At 34.6% G+C, this 19,442-nt stretch overlaps 1 protein-coding gene across 2 annotated transcripts in view; it reads left to right on the top strand.

The window, feature by feature from the left end:
- Window positions 1–19,442, top strand: part of Rngtt (RNA guanylyltransferase and 5'-phosphatase) — a 280,349-nt gene that overhangs the window by 224,738 nt on the left and 36,169 nt on the right. For both annotated transcript variants that reach the window (XM_005377741.2, XM_005377740.2), the window contains one exon: window positions 5,587–5,653. In XM_005377741.2, the coding sequence (XP_005377798.1) occupies window positions 5,587–5,653 (67 nt within the window). The remainder of the gene's footprint in view (window positions 1–5,586; window positions 5,654–19,442) is intronic.

Below are 19,442 nucleotides of genomic sequence, written 5' to 3'. Positions count from 1 at the left end.
GATAAATTTCCTTTTTTAAAGACTGAATATTATTTCACTGTGTGCATATACCTCATTTTCTTTATTAGTTCATGGGAATTTAGGTTAGTTCCATAACTTGTTTCCTACTGTCATATTAACCATACCATATTTAACAGCATTGGTGTAGTGCTGCTAAATAATATATTCACTAATTTCATCAGTTTCTCCACTAGTACACTTTCCCACCCAAGACCCAGTGTAAGATCTCACGTTACATTTAGTTGTCATGTCTTCTTAAAACTGATACCACCTTTTTTTCATAACTGTATTAGTCCATTTTCTGTTGCTATAACAAAATATTTGAGGATGAGTACTTTGTAAAGAAGAGGTTTATGTAGCTCACAGGTTTTGGGCCTTTTGGCTACATTATAACATGGCAGATGACCTAATGATGAGAGCTGCATGCAAGAGAGACATCAGTTCACAAACCAGAGCAATTTAGGGTCAGACTTGCTCTTTTATAACAACTCGCTTTCGTGACAACTCACTCCACAAGACCAGCATTAATCTTGTCAAGAGCAGCACACTCAGTGACTTAATTTACTTGGTCTAGACTCCATCTCTTGAAGGTTCTGCTTTAGTCTTTCTGTAATTCTCTTATGCAAATAAACAGATACGTGAATATTTTCTTCTTTTTCCTCACACAAAGGGTAGCTTACTGTGTAGTCTGTTTTGCACTTTTCTTTCTTCCTTTAACAGTGAACATATCCTGGAAATCATTCCTTGTCTGTAAAAAAGAGATTATCCTCATCACTTTTTACAGCTGCATATTATTCTATTATGTGGATTTATAATAATGTATTAGCCACTCTGCTATCTATGAGCATTTAGGTTGTTCCTAACATTTTGAAGTTATAAACAGTGCTGCAGTGAATAGCCTTGTGCACATGTAATTTTTAAAAAGTTTTTAAAGGCATATCTTTAAGGCAGATTGTTAGAAAGAGATTACTGGGTCAGGAAACTAAGTGCATATGGAGTTTTTAAGATACTGCCAAATTTCTCTCCAGAAGGTTGTCTTAGTTTGCATTTCCAGCAACAGTATTTGAGAGTGTCTTTTTGTAACCTTGCCAAGAGAATGTGTTGCCCATACGTTTTAATTTTTGCCAATCTGATAGATGGGAAATGTGATTTTAGTGGTTTTAATTGGTATTTTTCTAATTACACATTTGAATATTTTCACATAGGCTCAGTGCCCATATTTTACATGCTTTTGTGTGTGTGAATTGTCACTTTATGTCTTAAAATCATTAATATTAATGTCATATTTATCACTATTTTCCTTTATGGTGTGTTTATATCTATGTAGATACCCAGTTTTTCTAGCACTTAGTGATAAAAAGATTATCCTTTCTCCACGGCTCTGTGGTGTCACCTTTTTATAAATCTAGTGTCTGTGTTAGGTGTATTTCTAGGTTCACTACTGGATTTCACTGACCTATTTTCCTGTCCTTACACCAACATCACATTATCTTTGTTGTTGAAGCTTGGTAAGAAGGCTTTATTAAATACAAGTCATCCTGCTTTGTTCTACCTTAATGGTATATTTTATATTCTTGCTCATTTGCTTTCTCTTGTATATATTTTCTAATGAACTTCAAAAGTCTTTAAAAAAAAAAAAAGTCTTTTTTAGACAAATCCTGTCAGAATTTTAAAGACTGCATTCAATATATAGATCAAGTTGTGGTCACTTTGTGTTAACTTTGGAATTTTCTGTCTACACATATGATACATCATGATTTACGTAGGTTTTCTTAAATTTCTTTCAATTATATTTGTTAATTTTATGAATTGAAGTCTTTTCACTTTTATTAGTTTTATTCCTAGCTTTAAAATTGTTCCTTTTATTGTTTGATTTTGAATTGGATCATTCTTAGTTTCACTATTTAACTGCCTGCTGTTTATATAAAAATTCTAATTGTTCTTGATAGTTGCTTACAGGTTAAGTGTAATCTGGGGAATAAATATACACATGCATACACACACATGTGTCCATATAAATTTTATTTATAATTAAGAGTTTTTTATCCTTCTAATCCTTATATCATTTTTTCTCTCTTTTATTGCACTGGCCAAGACCTATCTATAGTGTTCCATTGTTAAAGAAACATGGTGATAGAAATCATGCTTGTATTCTTAGTCTAAAATTGAAAGACTCTCCAGTAGTGTAGGTTGATTGGTTGATTGGTTATTTATTTATTTATTTCCTTTAGATGGAATTTTAAAGGTTGCCTTCTCCTTGTTTGCTAGCAGTACTTACTTATATAGAGGTTTACTTGATTTGTTTCAAGTGCTTTTCCTGTCATGATATTATATTTTCCCTCTATTCTGTTCATTGGGTGACTTATAATGATGAATTACTTAATGTTAAATAACTCCTACAATAAACCCAATTTTATGGTGATACATTAATTATTTTAATTACTGGATTTTTGTTGACTGTGTTTGTTTTTTTAAGGATTTCTTCCTCTCCCCACTGCACCCCCCGCCCGCTTTCCTATTGCCTATGTGCTCCCTTTTTTATACTATCAGTTTAAACAGATTAGTAAGAGCTGGGAATGTTCACACATACCTGTAATCCCAGCTAATGTAGATAATGAATCAAGAGAATTACAAATTCAGGGCCAGCCTGGGAAATTTAGAGAAACTCAATCTCAAAATGTTTAAGGAAAATGTACAGAGATACTAGGGATACAGCTCAGCAGAGAGCATTTATCTAGCATTCCATATGAAACAAAGCTAGTTTTGCCTGTCATGACTTTTTCAAAAGCTGAAGATTGGGTTTTACTTTGCCTCAGCAGTGCCTCTTTTTTGCAGCTTTCCTAAGACGTCCTGCTTGGCACACTTAGAAGCATTTGGTTACAAGCACGTATTTTAGAGGTTAGCAATTTTATAGACTATGGTAACATTCTCCTAACTTAAGGGCAAAGCACTTACCTAGTTTTAAAGGTCAGGCTTTCTCTTTTAAAATATATGTATAAATGTATCTATCAATGGTGAACTAGTGCCTTACTCTGGGAATTTAGAATATGTGATTGCTATATTGTGTACAAGCACCCTGTCATGATAAAATGCTGCCTGTTACTTGACAATTATTATGTATACAATTGAGCAAAATAATTTTTTGAAAGGCAAAAACATTCAAGAAATGTTCCATTTTAAAAATAAGAATTTATGTTCTCAAAGTATTAATTATCTTAGGTTTAGCAAGCCTTTAAGTTATCATACATATTAAAACCAGTTCAAATGAAGGTGGTAATATAATATATGGTATGGAATAATAAGGTCCATGAATTAGAAAGAACGGTATTTTAAAAGTGCAGTACATATGTTCTTAACTGGTACGTGTAAGAAATTTGTTTAGGAAAGGGTAGTGATTAGGTAGGCAAATTGGAGGGAGGAGCACACTAAATAGTGTATTGGCAAGCTTCCTGAAACGCGTATGCATAGTAATTAGAGGCATATTGATTTTTAAATGTCAGCCAGCTTTTATTCTCTTCTTTTTTTAGCATCTATTTGTATGAACATGATTATTCTTACTTCTAAAGGGGATTTTTCAAGCTTTTGTGAACATTTGTTATACAGTATAGGAAATAAATTATTGCTGCTATTTATAACTAATTGTGTAATACCAGCAATGGCTTAAAATTTTGTTGGTTAGGTTCCTTTCTTATTTGTCAAATGAAGGTTAAGCAATTCCCTATTCTACTGTTGAGATTTTGGGACATTTCTTATACTTTGTACTTGAATCTACTAAACGAATTCCTTTGTTTAGTACATTAAAATACATTAATACATTATTAGAAATCATCACTTCCCATTCTAAGTATACAAAACTTTCTGCTAAATTGGTTCAATTCATTATTGTGCTCATCCACTATTTATACTGTTAGTGGTCCATAGTGTCTTAATAGGCCCTCATAGAATGTAGAGAACAGAGCATGTTCCCAGGAGCCTGTAAATCTGCGTGATTTTATAGGATCTATGTTACTCTGAGAGTATACTTTCATGGTCCTACTAATTCACGTTAGTGAAAGGTAATCACACAGCCACCTCATAGATGTTACCACAGAGCATCAAAGACATTGTGTTTTCAGAGAAGTAAGGTTGTAAATGAAAGTGTGTCATAGAATTATTGAAGTAAACAGTTCACCAATCCCAGCTGGGATGAAAGAGGCTGAAGGACAAGGATAACTAGTCTGAGGCCAGCCTTGCCAATTTAGTGAGGCCCTATCTCAAAATGCAGTTTTAAAAACAGAAAGGTAAGGGGAGGGGAGGGATACAGCTCAGCAAATGTTCAAGTGATAGTACTATAAAAAAGAATGATAGACATCTTAGAAGTGGAAATAAGGAAGGATGGTGCAGGAAATCTAGTAACCATTATTGTTCAAAATTTTATATCCTCTATATGGCTTGATTTTTATTTCCATGTACATTTATTCTTTTTTATATGAAATAAGCACATCTTTTAAAAGTGTAACTCTAAGGGTGGCAGACATAGCTTAGTAGTAGAGTGCTTACCTAGCATGCATGCGGCCCTGAGTTCAGTACCCAGTACTGCAAATGAACAAATTAATGCAAGTATGACTCCAAATTCTTCAAAACAAACAAAACAACACCAGCGACATGTATATATAGCATTTAAAATTCTTCATCATCTATTCCAAACCTTTTGAGGGTCTTCTTCTCCAACTAAATCATTCTTTATTATAGCCATGCTTGTCTGTTCTTTTCTACTTTTGAAGTCTGTATTTTCAGGATTTAAAAATTTTCCCTTTGTGTTACCAGCTCTTTAAGGCTAAGTCCAAATTCCATCGGTTCAAACTGTACCAGACACTGCAATAAAAAGTACCTGTTACTCCACTGCTTTCCAGTGGCAAATGCTCTGTTATTATACAGTGAAACTTGGGTACCTGTCATTAGTTGGTTCCGAAATAGAGAGCACCACACAAATCGTTTTGGCTGGAAGGGGTAGCTAGTCGCAGGGCAGTCGGCACTGACAAGTTTCGTCCTGTGTGTTCAGTACCAAACAAGTGATGAGTACTGGGACAAAATTTTCATGTCAGAACGTGTAAAGTACCAAATTTGATAAGTGTCACAGCACTCGAGTACCAAGGTATAAGTATACTCTTATCAGAAGCTGCTTTTTTGTCAGTTATTTTTACATCAGGTTCTTCTGTTAGATTTTTGGGACTGAATTATTTAGGTTTATGTATCTCCTGTGCTCTACATAGTATGGACACACATTGAATGTTTCTTCATTTGAATCCTTGTAAATTTTTAAATATATGCATTACTTCTTTTCTTATGTTCCCGGAGACACTATGTAGTAATTTTATTAAAATTAAAAATATATTGGTGTTCTACTTTTATTTTCCTTCTTAATATTTTATAAATTGCTTTCTGAAAATAAGAATTATTCCTTTGGTGCTTACCATTCTGTGCAAAAGACAGGAATAATTACATAGATAATTAGTTTTTCATAGACACTATTATAGAAATTTTGATTACTGTACAACTTTACCCTTAAGGAAAAGTACTTTATAAATGATGCTTTTTCCCTTGCAGGTTACTTCCTCAGAATGTTGGCCTTCTCTATGTTGGAGGTTTCGAAAGACCGTTTGCTCAAATCAAGGTATGACTGCTCTTTTCCAGTGTGCTTTTCCTAGACATTCATTTGTTCAGAACCAACCAAAAATTTACTAATAACCATCAACGTATCAAAAATACTGTGAATTTGAAGTAATTATTTCATTGCTTTTTGTATATTTCTGTTGAAGAAGTCATTCATCTTTTAAAATTTATCATTTTAATATTCTTGTCTATACAGTACTGTATTAGAGTTGACTTTGGCCAAAACAATTCTGATTACTTTGGAAGAACATAAGCTTCCCAAATGTCATCTTTTACCCTTATGCCATTGAAAACATTTTGACAGCTTTATTGAAGTATAATTTCCATATAGTAAACAGTACATAAAGTGTACTATTTGATTTTGAGACACACATGTGAAAAGCATCAGCACAATCAAGATAATGAACATCTCTATCACTTATCAAAATTTACTTTAAATTTTCCCCTCCTCTGTTTCGCTAAACTGACTTGTGTCATTTTAGATGAAATTGTTTTTTGTTTTGTTTTTTTGGTTTTTCTCCGGTACCAGGAACCGAACTCACGACCTTGCGCTTGCCAGTAGATGAAATTGTTAGGGTTTTATTCGTTGTTGTTCTTTGTATAAAGGGAATCATACGAATTTTTTTTCATTCCCTCTGCCTTTTTTAACTCTATATATTTCAAGATACATCCATATTCTTGCACTAATCACTAGTTAATACTTTTTCTTCTATTTTTTTGTAGTACTGGGATTGAATCCAGGACCTTCACACTGAGCGTACATCCCCAGTACTTTATAAAAATTTTTTTGAGACTGGGTGTTGCTAAGTTGCTCACTTACCATCCTCCTGTCTCAGCCTCCTACAGTGCATGTGACATTGTGCTTGTCTAGTTCATACATTTTAATTGGTAAATATTATCCCATTGTATGGCTATAACATAAATTGCTTATGTTTTCATCATTGATGCCTGGATTATTTCTAGTTTGGGGTTCTTCCAACTAAAACTGGTAAGAATGTTTTTCTACACTTCCTCCTATGGACATAATGCTTTCCTTTCTTTTAGATGATAGACAATCCTGTATTTCTTCTAGGTAAATGCCTAAGTCTGTTCCGTTGGCCTGTCTGTCTGTCCCTCTACCAGTACCGCACACACTATGTGATTACTGTAGCTTTACAAGAAGTTATGAAATCGTGTAGTATAAATCCTCCTGCTTCGTTCTTTTGTCCAAGTTGTTTTGGCTGGTCTAGGCTCCTTTCATTTCCATGAATTTATAGAATCACCAATTTATATAAAAGTGCTCATTGGGATTATGTTGCATCTAAGGAAGATTGAAATCTTAATAATACTGAATTCTCTCATATAGACTTCATCTCTCTTTGTTTAATATCTCAGTAATATTTTTTGTTCTCAAGTTATTGGTCTTGCACATTCAAAAAATAAGTATATATTTTTGAGGCTACAAAATATAGTTTTATTTCAGTTTCTGATTGTTCATTGCTGGCATGAACTGATTTGTAAAAATATGTTGACTTTAAATTCTGCAATCTTATAATATTCAATTATCAGTTCTCAATCGTTTGGCAGAGGAAGTACTTGAGATTCAATCCAGGGCCTTCACATGCAGTTACTGTACATTTCCAGCCCTTAACAAGACCTAAAAAAAATAAAGGTCTTATTAAATTGCCCAAGCTAGGCTTGAATTGTAAGCCTCCTGCCTCAGCCTCCCATGTGCTAGGATTAGAGATGTTGGCCACGAAACCCAGCTTCTAGTAGCTTTTGAAAGTGATTTTTTTTTTTCATCTTTTAAATCGTTTATTTTGGTTGCAAGGATACAATTTATTTACTTAGTTCGTATTTCATTTGTTCCCTTTTGAAGTCTCAGAGCTTGCCATGTGATTTTATAGTGCTTTCTAAATAATAATTTTGTGATCTGTTAAAAAAGACAGCCCTTCTTTCTTCCGGATCTAGATGCCTTCTAATGCTTTTTCTTTATTACATTGGTTAAACTTACTGTGCAGTACAGAATAGAAATGTTAAGAACAAGCCAGACATGCTGGCACATGCCTGTAATCCCAGTGGAAGGCTCAGGCAGGAAGATCGCTGCGAGTTTGGGCTACAAAGTGAGTTCAAGGCCAGCCTGAACTGCAGTGAAAACCTGTTTCCAAAAAAAAAGGGACGTGTCCCCCGCCCCATAAAGAAAGGATAAGAACAGATATCCTTGTCTTGTTCCTAATCTTAGAAAGGAAAGCATTTACTTATTCATCAAAATTATTTTTAAGATTATATTAGTTAATGTTAGTTAAAGGTTATGAGTTAATTCTAACTAGGCTTTCTTGTAAGAAATGGAAAAATATTAACATTCAAGGCAGTTAATAAAAATGAAGGTTTGAGATCATCCTTTTTTTCATAATTTTGGTTAATTTTTTGAGAGGTCTATAAAATTTATTTTGTGGGTTTTGTTAGTTTTCTGATTTTTCTTCTATTTTGTCTTCACATATGTTTCTTGGCTAGATGAATTATTTTTTGTGTTTATTTGGGGGGGGCGTTTTCTAGTTTTGAACTCCTTTCCACCTGCGTATATCACATTTTTATGCTTTGCAAACAGTGATTTTAAAGAGTAGGCTGAGCCTGAATAGAACATTCAAGATACTTAGTATTGAAAATGTTCAATTATGATATCAACATTATTAAATATTGCATTTTATCTTGGTTACCATAATGTCAGTACTTTTAAAAATATTTCCATAAAAAAACAAAATAAAAACATGTTTCCATTAATTTAACTTAAATTAAAAATTCTTAAAAGTCTGTCAGTTTCTTGAATTGTGAACTCTCTTGAACTTAAATAATGACATGCACTCAGGTATGTTTTTTCCTCCTGTTTTTAATTATCCTTAGAACATGAATGGTATTCTGGTAGTGGCAAGTGCTTTTAAGGAGATTCCCTCACTATCCCATTCACTGAATTCAGTAGTATGGCCAGAAATCCTAATAGATTTCAACGGGCACATTTCGTGACAGTCCAGCTCTTTTCTGTCCAGTGGTTTGGAAAATCCTGGGTTTTTTTTATTAGAACTGAAAGAACTAAAAAGTGAGAGGCTTATCTGATATATTTATGGAAGGATCAAGTTTTTTTGTCAGTGGATGTGGGTTATAGGGTATGTCAAAAAGCGTGATCTTGGTGTATGTACAAGGGTAACTCCTCTCTCCCTCACCAGATGCATTAACGTAACATTTTCTTTATCTAGGTCTTTCCTAACCACTCCATGGCAGAGTTAAATCTTTTGGCAACTTTTTATGCTTGGATAATCAAGTTTTTTGGAAAGAGAAGTTCATTATTGTAGTTTGTTTTTTTCCTTTCATGTTACTAAGGGAAAGGTTTCTCTTGTTCACTGAAAAGGTATCTTCTGTAAGTCCTGTCCCTCAACTGAATTAGGTCCCTAATTCAAATACTTAAATGTCCATTCCAAAACAATAAAACAATTGTAGTTTAACTATTTGAATGCTTGAGAAGATGCTAGAAATTAAAGGTTCTTTTCCTACCTTGCCTTGTGCCTAACTTTTGTTAAGTATGAATTAGTAGTATCTGTTAAGCTCGTTTTTCTCCCATTAAACTTCATGTAATGATAATATATCATATGTTGTAGATGTCAGATATAACCTTTTAAAAATGGAGTTTTGCCTAAGAGCATATTGGTTGTTGATTTTTTTAAACTAAGTCAGATAGGAACTTGCTCACTTGATTATTGAAAAAAAGAAATTCTCACTTATTAACATCTCAGACTTAATTAAGTTCCTTAGTGTGTATGGCTTAGTGCTAGAGACTCTTTGCTAAGGAGGTATTTTACAATTGCATTTCTAAAAAGGAGCTCCATTGTCTAGAGATCAGAAAGAGAAATATAAAAGGAATACTGTGTACTTGGACAAATGTTGAATGTACTCAGGAATTGCTGTAGAGTACCAGTAGATACCTGAAGTATTAGCCCCTGACATAGGTCATTGTAACCGTTCTGCCAGCTGAACACACATGGACTCTTTCATTATTTACTCATCTTTTAGTTTCATCCAAGCCCCAAGTAAAGACATAAATGTGTATAAACATGGGACTTCATCACAGTCTTAAACTGGCGGTGATTCTTCCCGGCTTCCTTGTTAGGGGAAGTTATCTCAGCTTACCTTTTATCTGCTAAAATCTTCGGTCGTGGGAGAAGGTTCCTTTATGTAACTGTCACCCAAAGCAGTATTCTACTCTGATCATTGACCTCCTGCAGTGTCTCTGAAAGCCATGAACTTTCCCTAGAAAAGCTCTGTCCTCTGTTCTGCATCTCTGCCTTCATCTTTCTTTTTACCCTTGCCTTTCACTCTGCCTCCTCTTCTAATTTAAGTACATTAAAGGACCCCAAATTAAGAATCTTAAAACGGGGGCTGGGGATTTAGCTCAGCGGCAAAGCGCCTGCCTGGCAAGCGCAAAGTCGTGAGTTCGGTTCCTGGTACCGGAGAAAAACAAAAAAACAAACAAACAAAAAAAGAATCTTAAAACGTGCATGTTTTCCCAGACTTTTTCTGTTTACCAGAAAAATATTGAATACGTAAAATGTTTTTTGTCAGGGGAAGTTTTCTTTTGATGACTTTTGCTTTAAGCATACATGATTACTTTATTCTAAGGTATAATAAAATACTGATCATTTTAAAATTAGTTAAGAGTGAGAGAGGAATTACTTCATATATCTTATACCGTTGTTTTGTGCAATAAATGAAGAAGATTTCACCCTTATCCAAGACTAACTTCTTTTGAATTTATAAGTTTCTAAATGTTCTGAGATGTATGTAACTTTAATAAGGTAAGGGTTCATTATACACTTATATGCAGATTTGAAATTAAAATGGGGCATTTTGATTAAATAATTTGGTTTATTTTGACTTAAAATCTTTCAAGCTGTCAGATGTCTCTTATGTGGGGGTTGGGATTGGATATTTCTGTACATCAGTGCGTAATACCTTTGTCTTAATTTGTGTGTTCTTTTAGTCACATCTTATTTTTGGAGATATATTCAAGTTTCAGTAATACATTTTATATCTGTTATTCTGTGGGGTTTTTCCTAGAGCATTTCATAGCCTAGTAAAAATCTTAATGCTAATTCTCACTGGTTTCTAGTCCTGAAGGCTTCACTTAGCAGCCAGAATCCATAAAACCAAGGAGGATTGAAGCCTGTCAGCGTCACCATTAATCAACCAGAGGGCTGTTATGGAAAGGCTGGAGGCCACCGGGCTGTCCCTCCCGCAGGGCCTGATATCAGTTGCCTCATCGTGCTCTGGCAGCCGAGAAGTGTGAGAGACGATGAGGCTGAGTCAGACCCAGCTTTCTATGTTCTAACACTGCAGAAAGGCAAAAAAAAAAAGTCTTCCATATTTTAAATATGAATTCCATGCAGCAGTAATGAAAAGTAAGCCCCATAACCATGATTTAGGATTTTTTTTTTAAAAGCAGTTATTTCACAGCCAGTACAGCTCAGTTATTCCCTGCCTCAGAGCCTTATTCTTTCTGTGGTGCCCGACTGGGTCCTGTTAGTCACGGTCACATGCTTTCAGCTTTCCGAGTTTGAAATTTTAAAAATCTCTTTACAGCCACGTGAATATAAGGTTGCTGTCTGTGTTCTCGTGCATATGTAGTAAATACAAGGAAATATTTCTCTCCGTTGTTGAAGTCATGAAAACCCATCGAACCATCCCCTCAGATTTCTTTCTGTTATAAAAATTAAAATAGTTTTTCTTTAAGGTGTTTTGAGCTTAGGTTATTGTTATTTCAAAAATATTTTTGAGGGGGCTGGGGATTTAGCTCAGCGGCAAAGTGCCTGCCTGGCAAGCGCAAAGTCATGAGTTCAATTCCCGGTACCAGAAGAAAAAACGAAAAACGAAAAACAAAACAAAACAAAAAAACCAAATCAAAAATATTTTTGAGATAAGTCAATTTTAATTATTTGGGTAAATTAAATTTAAAAGTTAAAGTATTTATTTTGGCTCTTTGTGTTATGAAAGGAGCACACTATTCTAGGAAAACTAACGGAAATGATTTATTTGCTGACTGATGACTGTTTAGGAAATTTTTGACTTATTAGATCAGTGCTATTTTTACTTAAAAAAAAAACTATTTTAACACCCATATTTTATATCCTAAAGCATCTGCAGTATTTCAGATAAAGATGTCCTTAGGACTGAGTGTTGTAGCTTTGTGACGTCCAGACCCTTGGCCGTAACCTAAAGGAATGTAAGAAATGTATTTTTATCAGGATTCAGTACACATCCACATACCACAGTGCAGTTTCCGTATACTCGCAGAGTGTAAACCCGAGTTTCAAAATAGATGCAGTGTCATATTCTTTCTTCTTCTGTCAGTTTGGCTTTTAAATGTTGGTCTCAACTCAGGAAATAATTTCTCTGTTGAAAGTGGGTCCTGACTTACCAGTGCGGGGAACACTGCTTCAGGGTCGGGCTTGTCCAGCTAATGCTGCCATGGCAGGAGAAGGTCACACTGCTGGGTGCCAGTTAGGAAGCTGCCTGCCCCAGAATTGATGAGAGCCCTCGGAGTGGCTTTGGAGAAAAGGAAAAGTATGAGTGGTCAGAGGGAGGAGGAAGGCATAGGAAGAGATAAATGGAAAATGATTCAAGGTGTTTTTGGAGCCAAGTAAAGATATTTTCTGTTTTAAAGTCCTAAAGAGCAGAAAGGAGCCTTCCATACTTACTGTGTCTTCCAAGTGATTTCATGATTTTGATGATAAAGAATAAAGGTTAAAATCTCTTCTAAATGAGAAAATTAGAAATTGAAGTATGTGAGAGAACTTAAGAGAAAGTAATAGAATCAGATCTAGCACTGTATGACATATTAATAATGGCTAAATTTTCGATAGTATTATTGATGAGGAAGCAGTTTTTCATTACTTCATGTTACAGTAATAAGGGATAAAGTAGTTATGTCTTTATTGAAAACAGATTGAAAAAAGAAGCTTAAACCCTCATGGTCACTAAAAGTTTCCCTAATTCCATGAAGTAACAGTTAAGTTGCTAACAGCTTCTTATCCTGCATAGTTAATTGCTTTAGGTCACTTTTGGGCTTTCACATTAACCCAGAAATAACCGGGCCATAACTTTATAGATGGTGAAAATTATATATTGTTTATTGACAGTTTATGCAGTAATTGCAGGCCAGCGTGCTGAAAAGTACACTGTAATTAACGTCGTTTCTCCTACCTACGTGCTCAAACCTAGATTCATCTGTGTTTCATTCTCAGTATTCCTATCTTCAGGGCCTTAGACAGCTTACAGCCGTACTGTATGAGGACAGAGCTCTCTCTAACTCCTTCCTGAACCCTCAATGTTTAGCCCAGCTCCTGGCACATAAAGTATTAAATATTGCTCAGCATTACTGTTGAAGAGTGCTTAGCCAAAAAATGTTAAACCATTAAGATTTTACTGTGAAGTTCATCAAGGTATTTAAAAATCTCTGGTTCCAATTACATACATATTTACTGCCTTAAAACTTTATTTTTAATCTCAGCTACATCTTAATTGGGATATCTTTGTGGCAATATAAATTAATTTTATTTTCTAATTTAAGATTGTGGTTGTAAATTAATATTAATATCGGCTGTATCTAAAATGTAGATCTTATGAATATATTATTCTGAGAACATTTTATATATAGCTCTCAAATTACTTTCTAATTCAGAAAGTTAGCATTTTTCTTAACTAAAAATTCCAATGACTTTTAGCCTGTCCTGAGGTAGACACTGTATAGAAAAATTTTGCACTTTTATTCTGATACCATTTTTAAACATTATACTAGAGTACCAAGGTGAGCCTTTGTTCATTGTGGCTTGGAGCAAAAACAAACAAATAAAAAAAATTCTTTTTTTTAACTTTATAAAGTTTTAAAAAGAGGGTAAATGTTATTATGCAATGTTTTGCCTGCTTAGAAATTTTTCAGGGCAGTTTTATCTTAAAAAGAAGTTTTCTGGCTTGAATTTTAAAGGCGCAAAAATATAAAAGATTATATCGAAAATGGCTATTGCTGAATTCCTCTGTCTGAAAAATAATGCCGCAGTTTTTAAAATTAGCTTTATATTAGAAATCTAGAACGTATATATTTTATTCTTACAGAAAGGAAAAAAGTTATTTCTCTAGTAAATAAAAAGACTTTGGTCTTCTTGCCTGGTACTATAGTCTCAGAATACAGAACAGCTCCCGTGCCCTTGTCCACGTGCACTCCGTGTGCACCGATGGTATAGCGGTAAGCGGAGCTGCCTTCTGCATGCAGACACACCAGTAAAGACCCATTGCAAGTGGTCCATGGCCATGAGTCTGGCAGCTAGGAAAGCTCCACACCAGGGCTGCTTTTGTTGATTCTTCTGACAGTGTGTATATTTTGCACAGTCCCAGGGAAGCAAGGTAAAACTTTATTTTCTACCACCACCATCCCCCAAAAGAGCAGTAACAAACTCAGTCTACATGATATAATCATCCACTGCCCAAAATTTTAATAGGAAATATCAGAGTTGTGCACCTTCAAACGGCACCAGTAGGGTGGGGGCCAAAGGGACAGATGTGGAAGAGGAGCCCTGCCAGAGCAGGTGCTCTGACTTCCTCTCTGTGTTCTGGCCATGATCTGCTTCACCACCACCCAGAACAGAGAGCCAGGTAGCCATGGACTGGAAGCCTCTGCAACCATGAGCCAGAATAACCTTTTCCTCTTTAAGGCTGGTTTTTATCAGGTACCCTATCACAGTGATAAGAAGCTAGCACACTAATACTCTCTTGAAATAGTTTTCTCTCAACTGTAAGCTAAATATTTGACTTCTCATATCCTAAAATTTTACTGTCTGTAGTGTTAATTGCCTGTAAATAAATGTGACAAGTTCTCAGTCCAGAAAATGAACAAACTGTACTAAATGCAATGAAGTATAAGATTTGGAGAAAGTATTATAAATTCTAATTTAACATGCATCAGTATTGAGGTACCATTTGAATATTTACAGTTTTATGTTAAAATATGTTAAATATTTAGGCCTAGAGTGTCATCAAGTCAGCTTTTCTGATACTCAAGAATAGCTTCATAAGTGATAATTCATCTGCTAAAGTAATATGTTGTTTCTTTCTAAAATACTTTTAGGTAACTTTACTTGACTCAGTTAAAAGTGAAAATTGTTATTTATTTAAGTTTTCTGCAAGCATTTAAATAGAGAACTATCAAAATCCTAACAGTAAACACACAAATACAACATTCATAAAAAGTAATTATCCCCAGCCTATGGGATTTTAGGTCATTTGACTATTCAGAATTTCTTACTTTTTTAAAAAATCTTTTTGAGAAAGGATCTCACTGTGCAGTTAAGCTGACCTTGAGCTCACTTTGTAGCCCAGGCTGGTCTTGAACTCCCAGCGATCCTCTTGCCTCAGCCTCCCGAGTGCTAGGGTTATAGCGTGCATCACCACGCCTAGCCCCTATCCAGAATTTCTTCTCAGTAGATTATGGTAGTTTATATTTTCTAAGTCTTAGCCAGCATAAGCAATTATCTATTAGAAAAAGTGACTGAAATAAATTTAGGTAAAATAATGAGAAATAAGTAATATACAGGTGCTACTCAACTTATAGTAGACTTAACATTGGGTAAATTAAGAAATCAGATTACATTTAATATACCTGGCATACTGGACATCATATCTAAGCCTTACTAAGGACACTAATATTAACCTACAGTTAAAAAAAAATCTGACATAAAGCTTTTTTTATAAGAAAGTGTTGAATATCTTATGGACAGGTTTAGATGGGATGTGATAACATAGAACATAGAATATCAGTTGTTTGCCCTCCATTATTTTCCAGACTGACTGGGGGCAATAGTTTCCTTTCATTGCAAGCTGTCACAAGGGAGCATTATATGGCATATTATTAGCCTAGGAGAATAACACAATGTGAAATACTATTTTTACTGAGTGCATATTGTAAAGTAAAAGGAAACTTAAGTCAAAACATCATAAGTCAGAGATCACCAAGCATAATGAGGCACTCCTGTAATCCCAGCACTTGGGAGGCTGAGGCAGGAGGGTCGGTGCGAGTTCGAGGCCAGCCTCAACTGCATAGCGAGATCTTGTCTCAGAAGGACCAGAAAAAAAAGAAAACATAAGTGAGGAATCCTCTATAAAAGAATATTCAAAATTAATGTATCGCTAGTGTGTAATTTCTTTTCATTTTGTCTTGAAATGTTACAATCATATTGCTATCTTTCTGAAATACTTTGTCAGTATTTGATAACTTTCTAACATGAAAAGCTGGTTCATTTATTTGTTTAAAACCAAAGGAATGAGTAATTACACTTTTAACTTTTGAAGTTAGTACTATTATCAGGTAGAAAATACTGTAGCTAGCATTTGTTGAACACTACATTCCAGGCACTATTCCAGTTAATTCTCAAAGAACCTGTAAAGTGTAGGTAGGTCCTGTTAACATTCCAGGTTTATAGATCAAGAAGACATATGCGGTATGATAAAAAAAAAATACTGTGAAGGCTTTTTAAAACAGTTATTACAGTGAGAAATGTGTTACTATTAATTCTTCTCAGAACACTCTCCCTTGCTTCAAACAAGCTTGTCCCATCCTTCTCCCCACTTCCTGAAACAGTTGTGAAGTCCTTTTTTTGAGTGTCTTTCCTTCCACTGTCATGGCTGCCTTGATGTCCTGGATCTGTTCAAAATGTTTACCTTTCGTGATCATTTTGACTTTGGGTAAGAGCAAGAAGTCACCAAGTGCCGGATCCAGTGAATAAGGTGAATGAGGACGTGTGGTAAAGTTTTTACAAGTTTGCCTTTTTACTGGATGGCTGTGAGCGACAGCATTCCCTGGAAGATAATTCATGAAGGGGGACATTCGGACTGCTTCAGAAAGTGACCAGAACGATGGGATAAGTGTGTTAGAAGTGAGGGCAGGTATTTTGAGGGGGATTAATGGCAATGTGTCTGTCACTGTAATAAACTTTAAAAACTTCTTTAGTATGTATTTCAATAATACTTCATACAAGGCTGAGTAATATGGCTATAACATATATTACCTCGTACGGAGTGTGATTTTAGTGTTTACAGTTTTGAAGTAATTATTATTTGTGCTGAGTTATCATATATATTGCATTATTATAGTTCTTCATGTCTTTTGAGTTTTGCTTGTATAGCAGTCCAAAATTATCTCTGTAATTTGTGTAATACTAGTTAAAACATTGACTAGATTAAATGACTTGACCAAAACCAATATAGTTTTACTGTAGTGGTCCAGATGGAGAATCATTGTGCTTTGTTTACATAAAAAGAAATGTGAATATAAAGAGACCTGAGAGCTATAATCTCACTCTTCTTAGTTGTTATTGTTACATTTGTTATTTGGACAAGCGGAGAGTTCTTGTATTGTGCATACTTGTTAATCTCTGAAGACTTAAAGGGTTATGATTGTAACCTTTTCTGTCTTGGCCCTAAAGTTTACTATGCCATGTATTTTTCATAGCTATTATTTTTTAAAAGGGCAAACACTATTTGTTTTCCTTCTATATTAAATACTTTTATTTTTATCTTTATTCTTAATATCCAAAAGATTTGGGTAAAAGTTTTGTATAGTTATTAATTTGAAACAATCTCAAGAAGTCTATTTTTTGAGAACCAGCTTATAGGAAATCAGACATATAAGCAAATCCCTGTGCATTTCAGTGCTTTGATTATTTCCAAAGTAAATCTTAATCTCATTTGCAAGATTTTTTTAAGCAGGTGTGGTAGTTATAGTGAAAAGAGTTTCTTATTTTCTACCTCAAAGTTGAGTGTGCCTTCTGAGCATAGCTGAAATAAAAACATTTTAATGTTTTTCCATATCAGTGTATCTTTCAGGCATTCTGATGAGTCAGGGCTGATTTTAGCTGCAAAAAGGATTATAGCAGAATTGCAGAGAGGAGGAACAGATGTTTTTTAAGTTTCAAGATGAGTAGGTTGGTTGCATAGCACAAGGATAATTGGATGATGTAAAAGGCAGTGACTGTGAGAATAATCATGGAGATGTTCCCAGGGAGGTTATGGTTTAGCAAAACATGAATGAAATAAATGTGAAATGGGTCATCAGATAGCACTAAGCAGACTTGTGGAGTGGATGCACATGAGGAAAAGGTGAGAACTGTGTTGGGGAGGGGAAGTTATAGTACAGTTAAGACGACTGTTGCATTGTGGTGTATCCAGCTCCCTAGGCCCCTTTTAGGGGTCATTCTTGTTTATATGCAACATCTTAAGTGAACTTCAGTGATGATTTCCAAATACCATTACTGTGTTGCATGATTTAATAAAGTGATAAAAGCATGAAAAACTTTGTTCTTCTCTATTATACTCATTCTTGGTAGAGTTCCAAATGCCCTTAACACATCCATACTATTTTAAGGCCAGATCTGTCTTTAAAATTAGCTCTGTCAGCCACACCTGTTTTTATCTACCTCTTCTGAATGTCCTGAAATAAGTCCATGTCACTTTCCTCCTCAAAATCTTCCTTGATAGTTTGTTTTTTAGACATCTTGACACTCTCTACCATAAATTCAGTCTCCTATTCGTGGCTTTCAGAACTTTTCATATGTTTACTCTGATTTCATTTTCTTTTGTTCACTTTTAAATTAAAATCAACAATGACTTCCTGGTGCCCACTATAGCAAATGTAGAATCCTCTATAGTGTCAGGTTTTTCCCTCCCCTGTACCTTTGTTTTTCCTTATTCCTACTGCTCTTGGATTAATGACGTGTGTTTTCAGTTTTTTATTCCTCTGACTATATGTCCTATTCTCTAGTTTCTTAACATGTCTCAAAACATACTGCTAGTTAAAAATAAACATTAATTGGGTAATATCTGTATAAGATTCTTTGGCGAAGGCTGGGCATGTGAAAACAAGATATTTTATCTGTCCCTGGCTTGTTTATAGGCTAGTGTGCGTGAAGAATATCTTTGTAAGAGGTAATTATCCCAAGGTCAAATGTGTTCCTCTATGGAGCACTGAAAACAGTTGTAGTACAGTAATATTCGTGTATCTAAACGTTAAAAGTTACAGTAAAAATAATGCAGAAGAGTTTTGAAAGCGCTTGATTGGAGCTTGCAGGACTAGGAGTTGGCGCTGTGTGAATCAGTGAGTCAGTGGAGAGAGAATGCGAAGGCCAAGACCAGGACTGCCCACTCCGAGAGACCGCGGACATGCTGCATACTTAGGCTGTACTACTTAAATTTTTTCATTCTTTATGAATAAATTAACCTTAACCTACTGCAGTTTTTTACTTTTTAAGTTTATTTTTTTACTCTTTTGTAATAATACTTCTCTTTAAAAAAACACAAAAATGCATATTAGTTTTATCTTTGGATCTAAGTCATGGCAGATTTTACCTTTCCATAGTTGTTCTTGCAGTTATTTTTATTTTTGTTTTTTGTCTTGAGAAGTTAAGATTAAGCCTACTTTTTTCCCCACAAGATAATTATATGGTGGAAAAAGGTAACAGTTTGATAGGTTCAGGTTTGTTCAGTGCACATTTTTATTATGAAAAAGAAAGAGAAATCAGTTCATTGCACCCTTTCCTCCCATTGAAGGTGATAATTAGTCTTGTTATTGCATTCACAGCTTCTTCAGAAAGTTATCTTCAAAATTGTGACTTTACAAATAAAGTGCCAAGAGTCTACTATTAAGTTGAAAAAAATAATTTGTAAACTGTAAGTGATAACATAAATCTAAAAACCTAGCTCCTTTAGTATACCTTTATCTG

The sequence above is a fragment of the Chinchilla lanigera genome, unplaced genomic scaffold, assembly GCF_000276665.1.
Source record: "Chinchilla lanigera isolate Chin_1 unplaced genomic scaffold, ChiLan1.0 scaffold00010, whole genome shotgun sequence".
NCBI classification, from domain to species: domain Eukaryota; kingdom Metazoa; phylum Chordata; class Mammalia; order Rodentia; family Chinchillidae; genus Chinchilla; species Chinchilla lanigera.
Note: the sequence above shows the minus strand (reverse complement) of the source record. Positions and strands in the feature narration are given on the sequence as shown.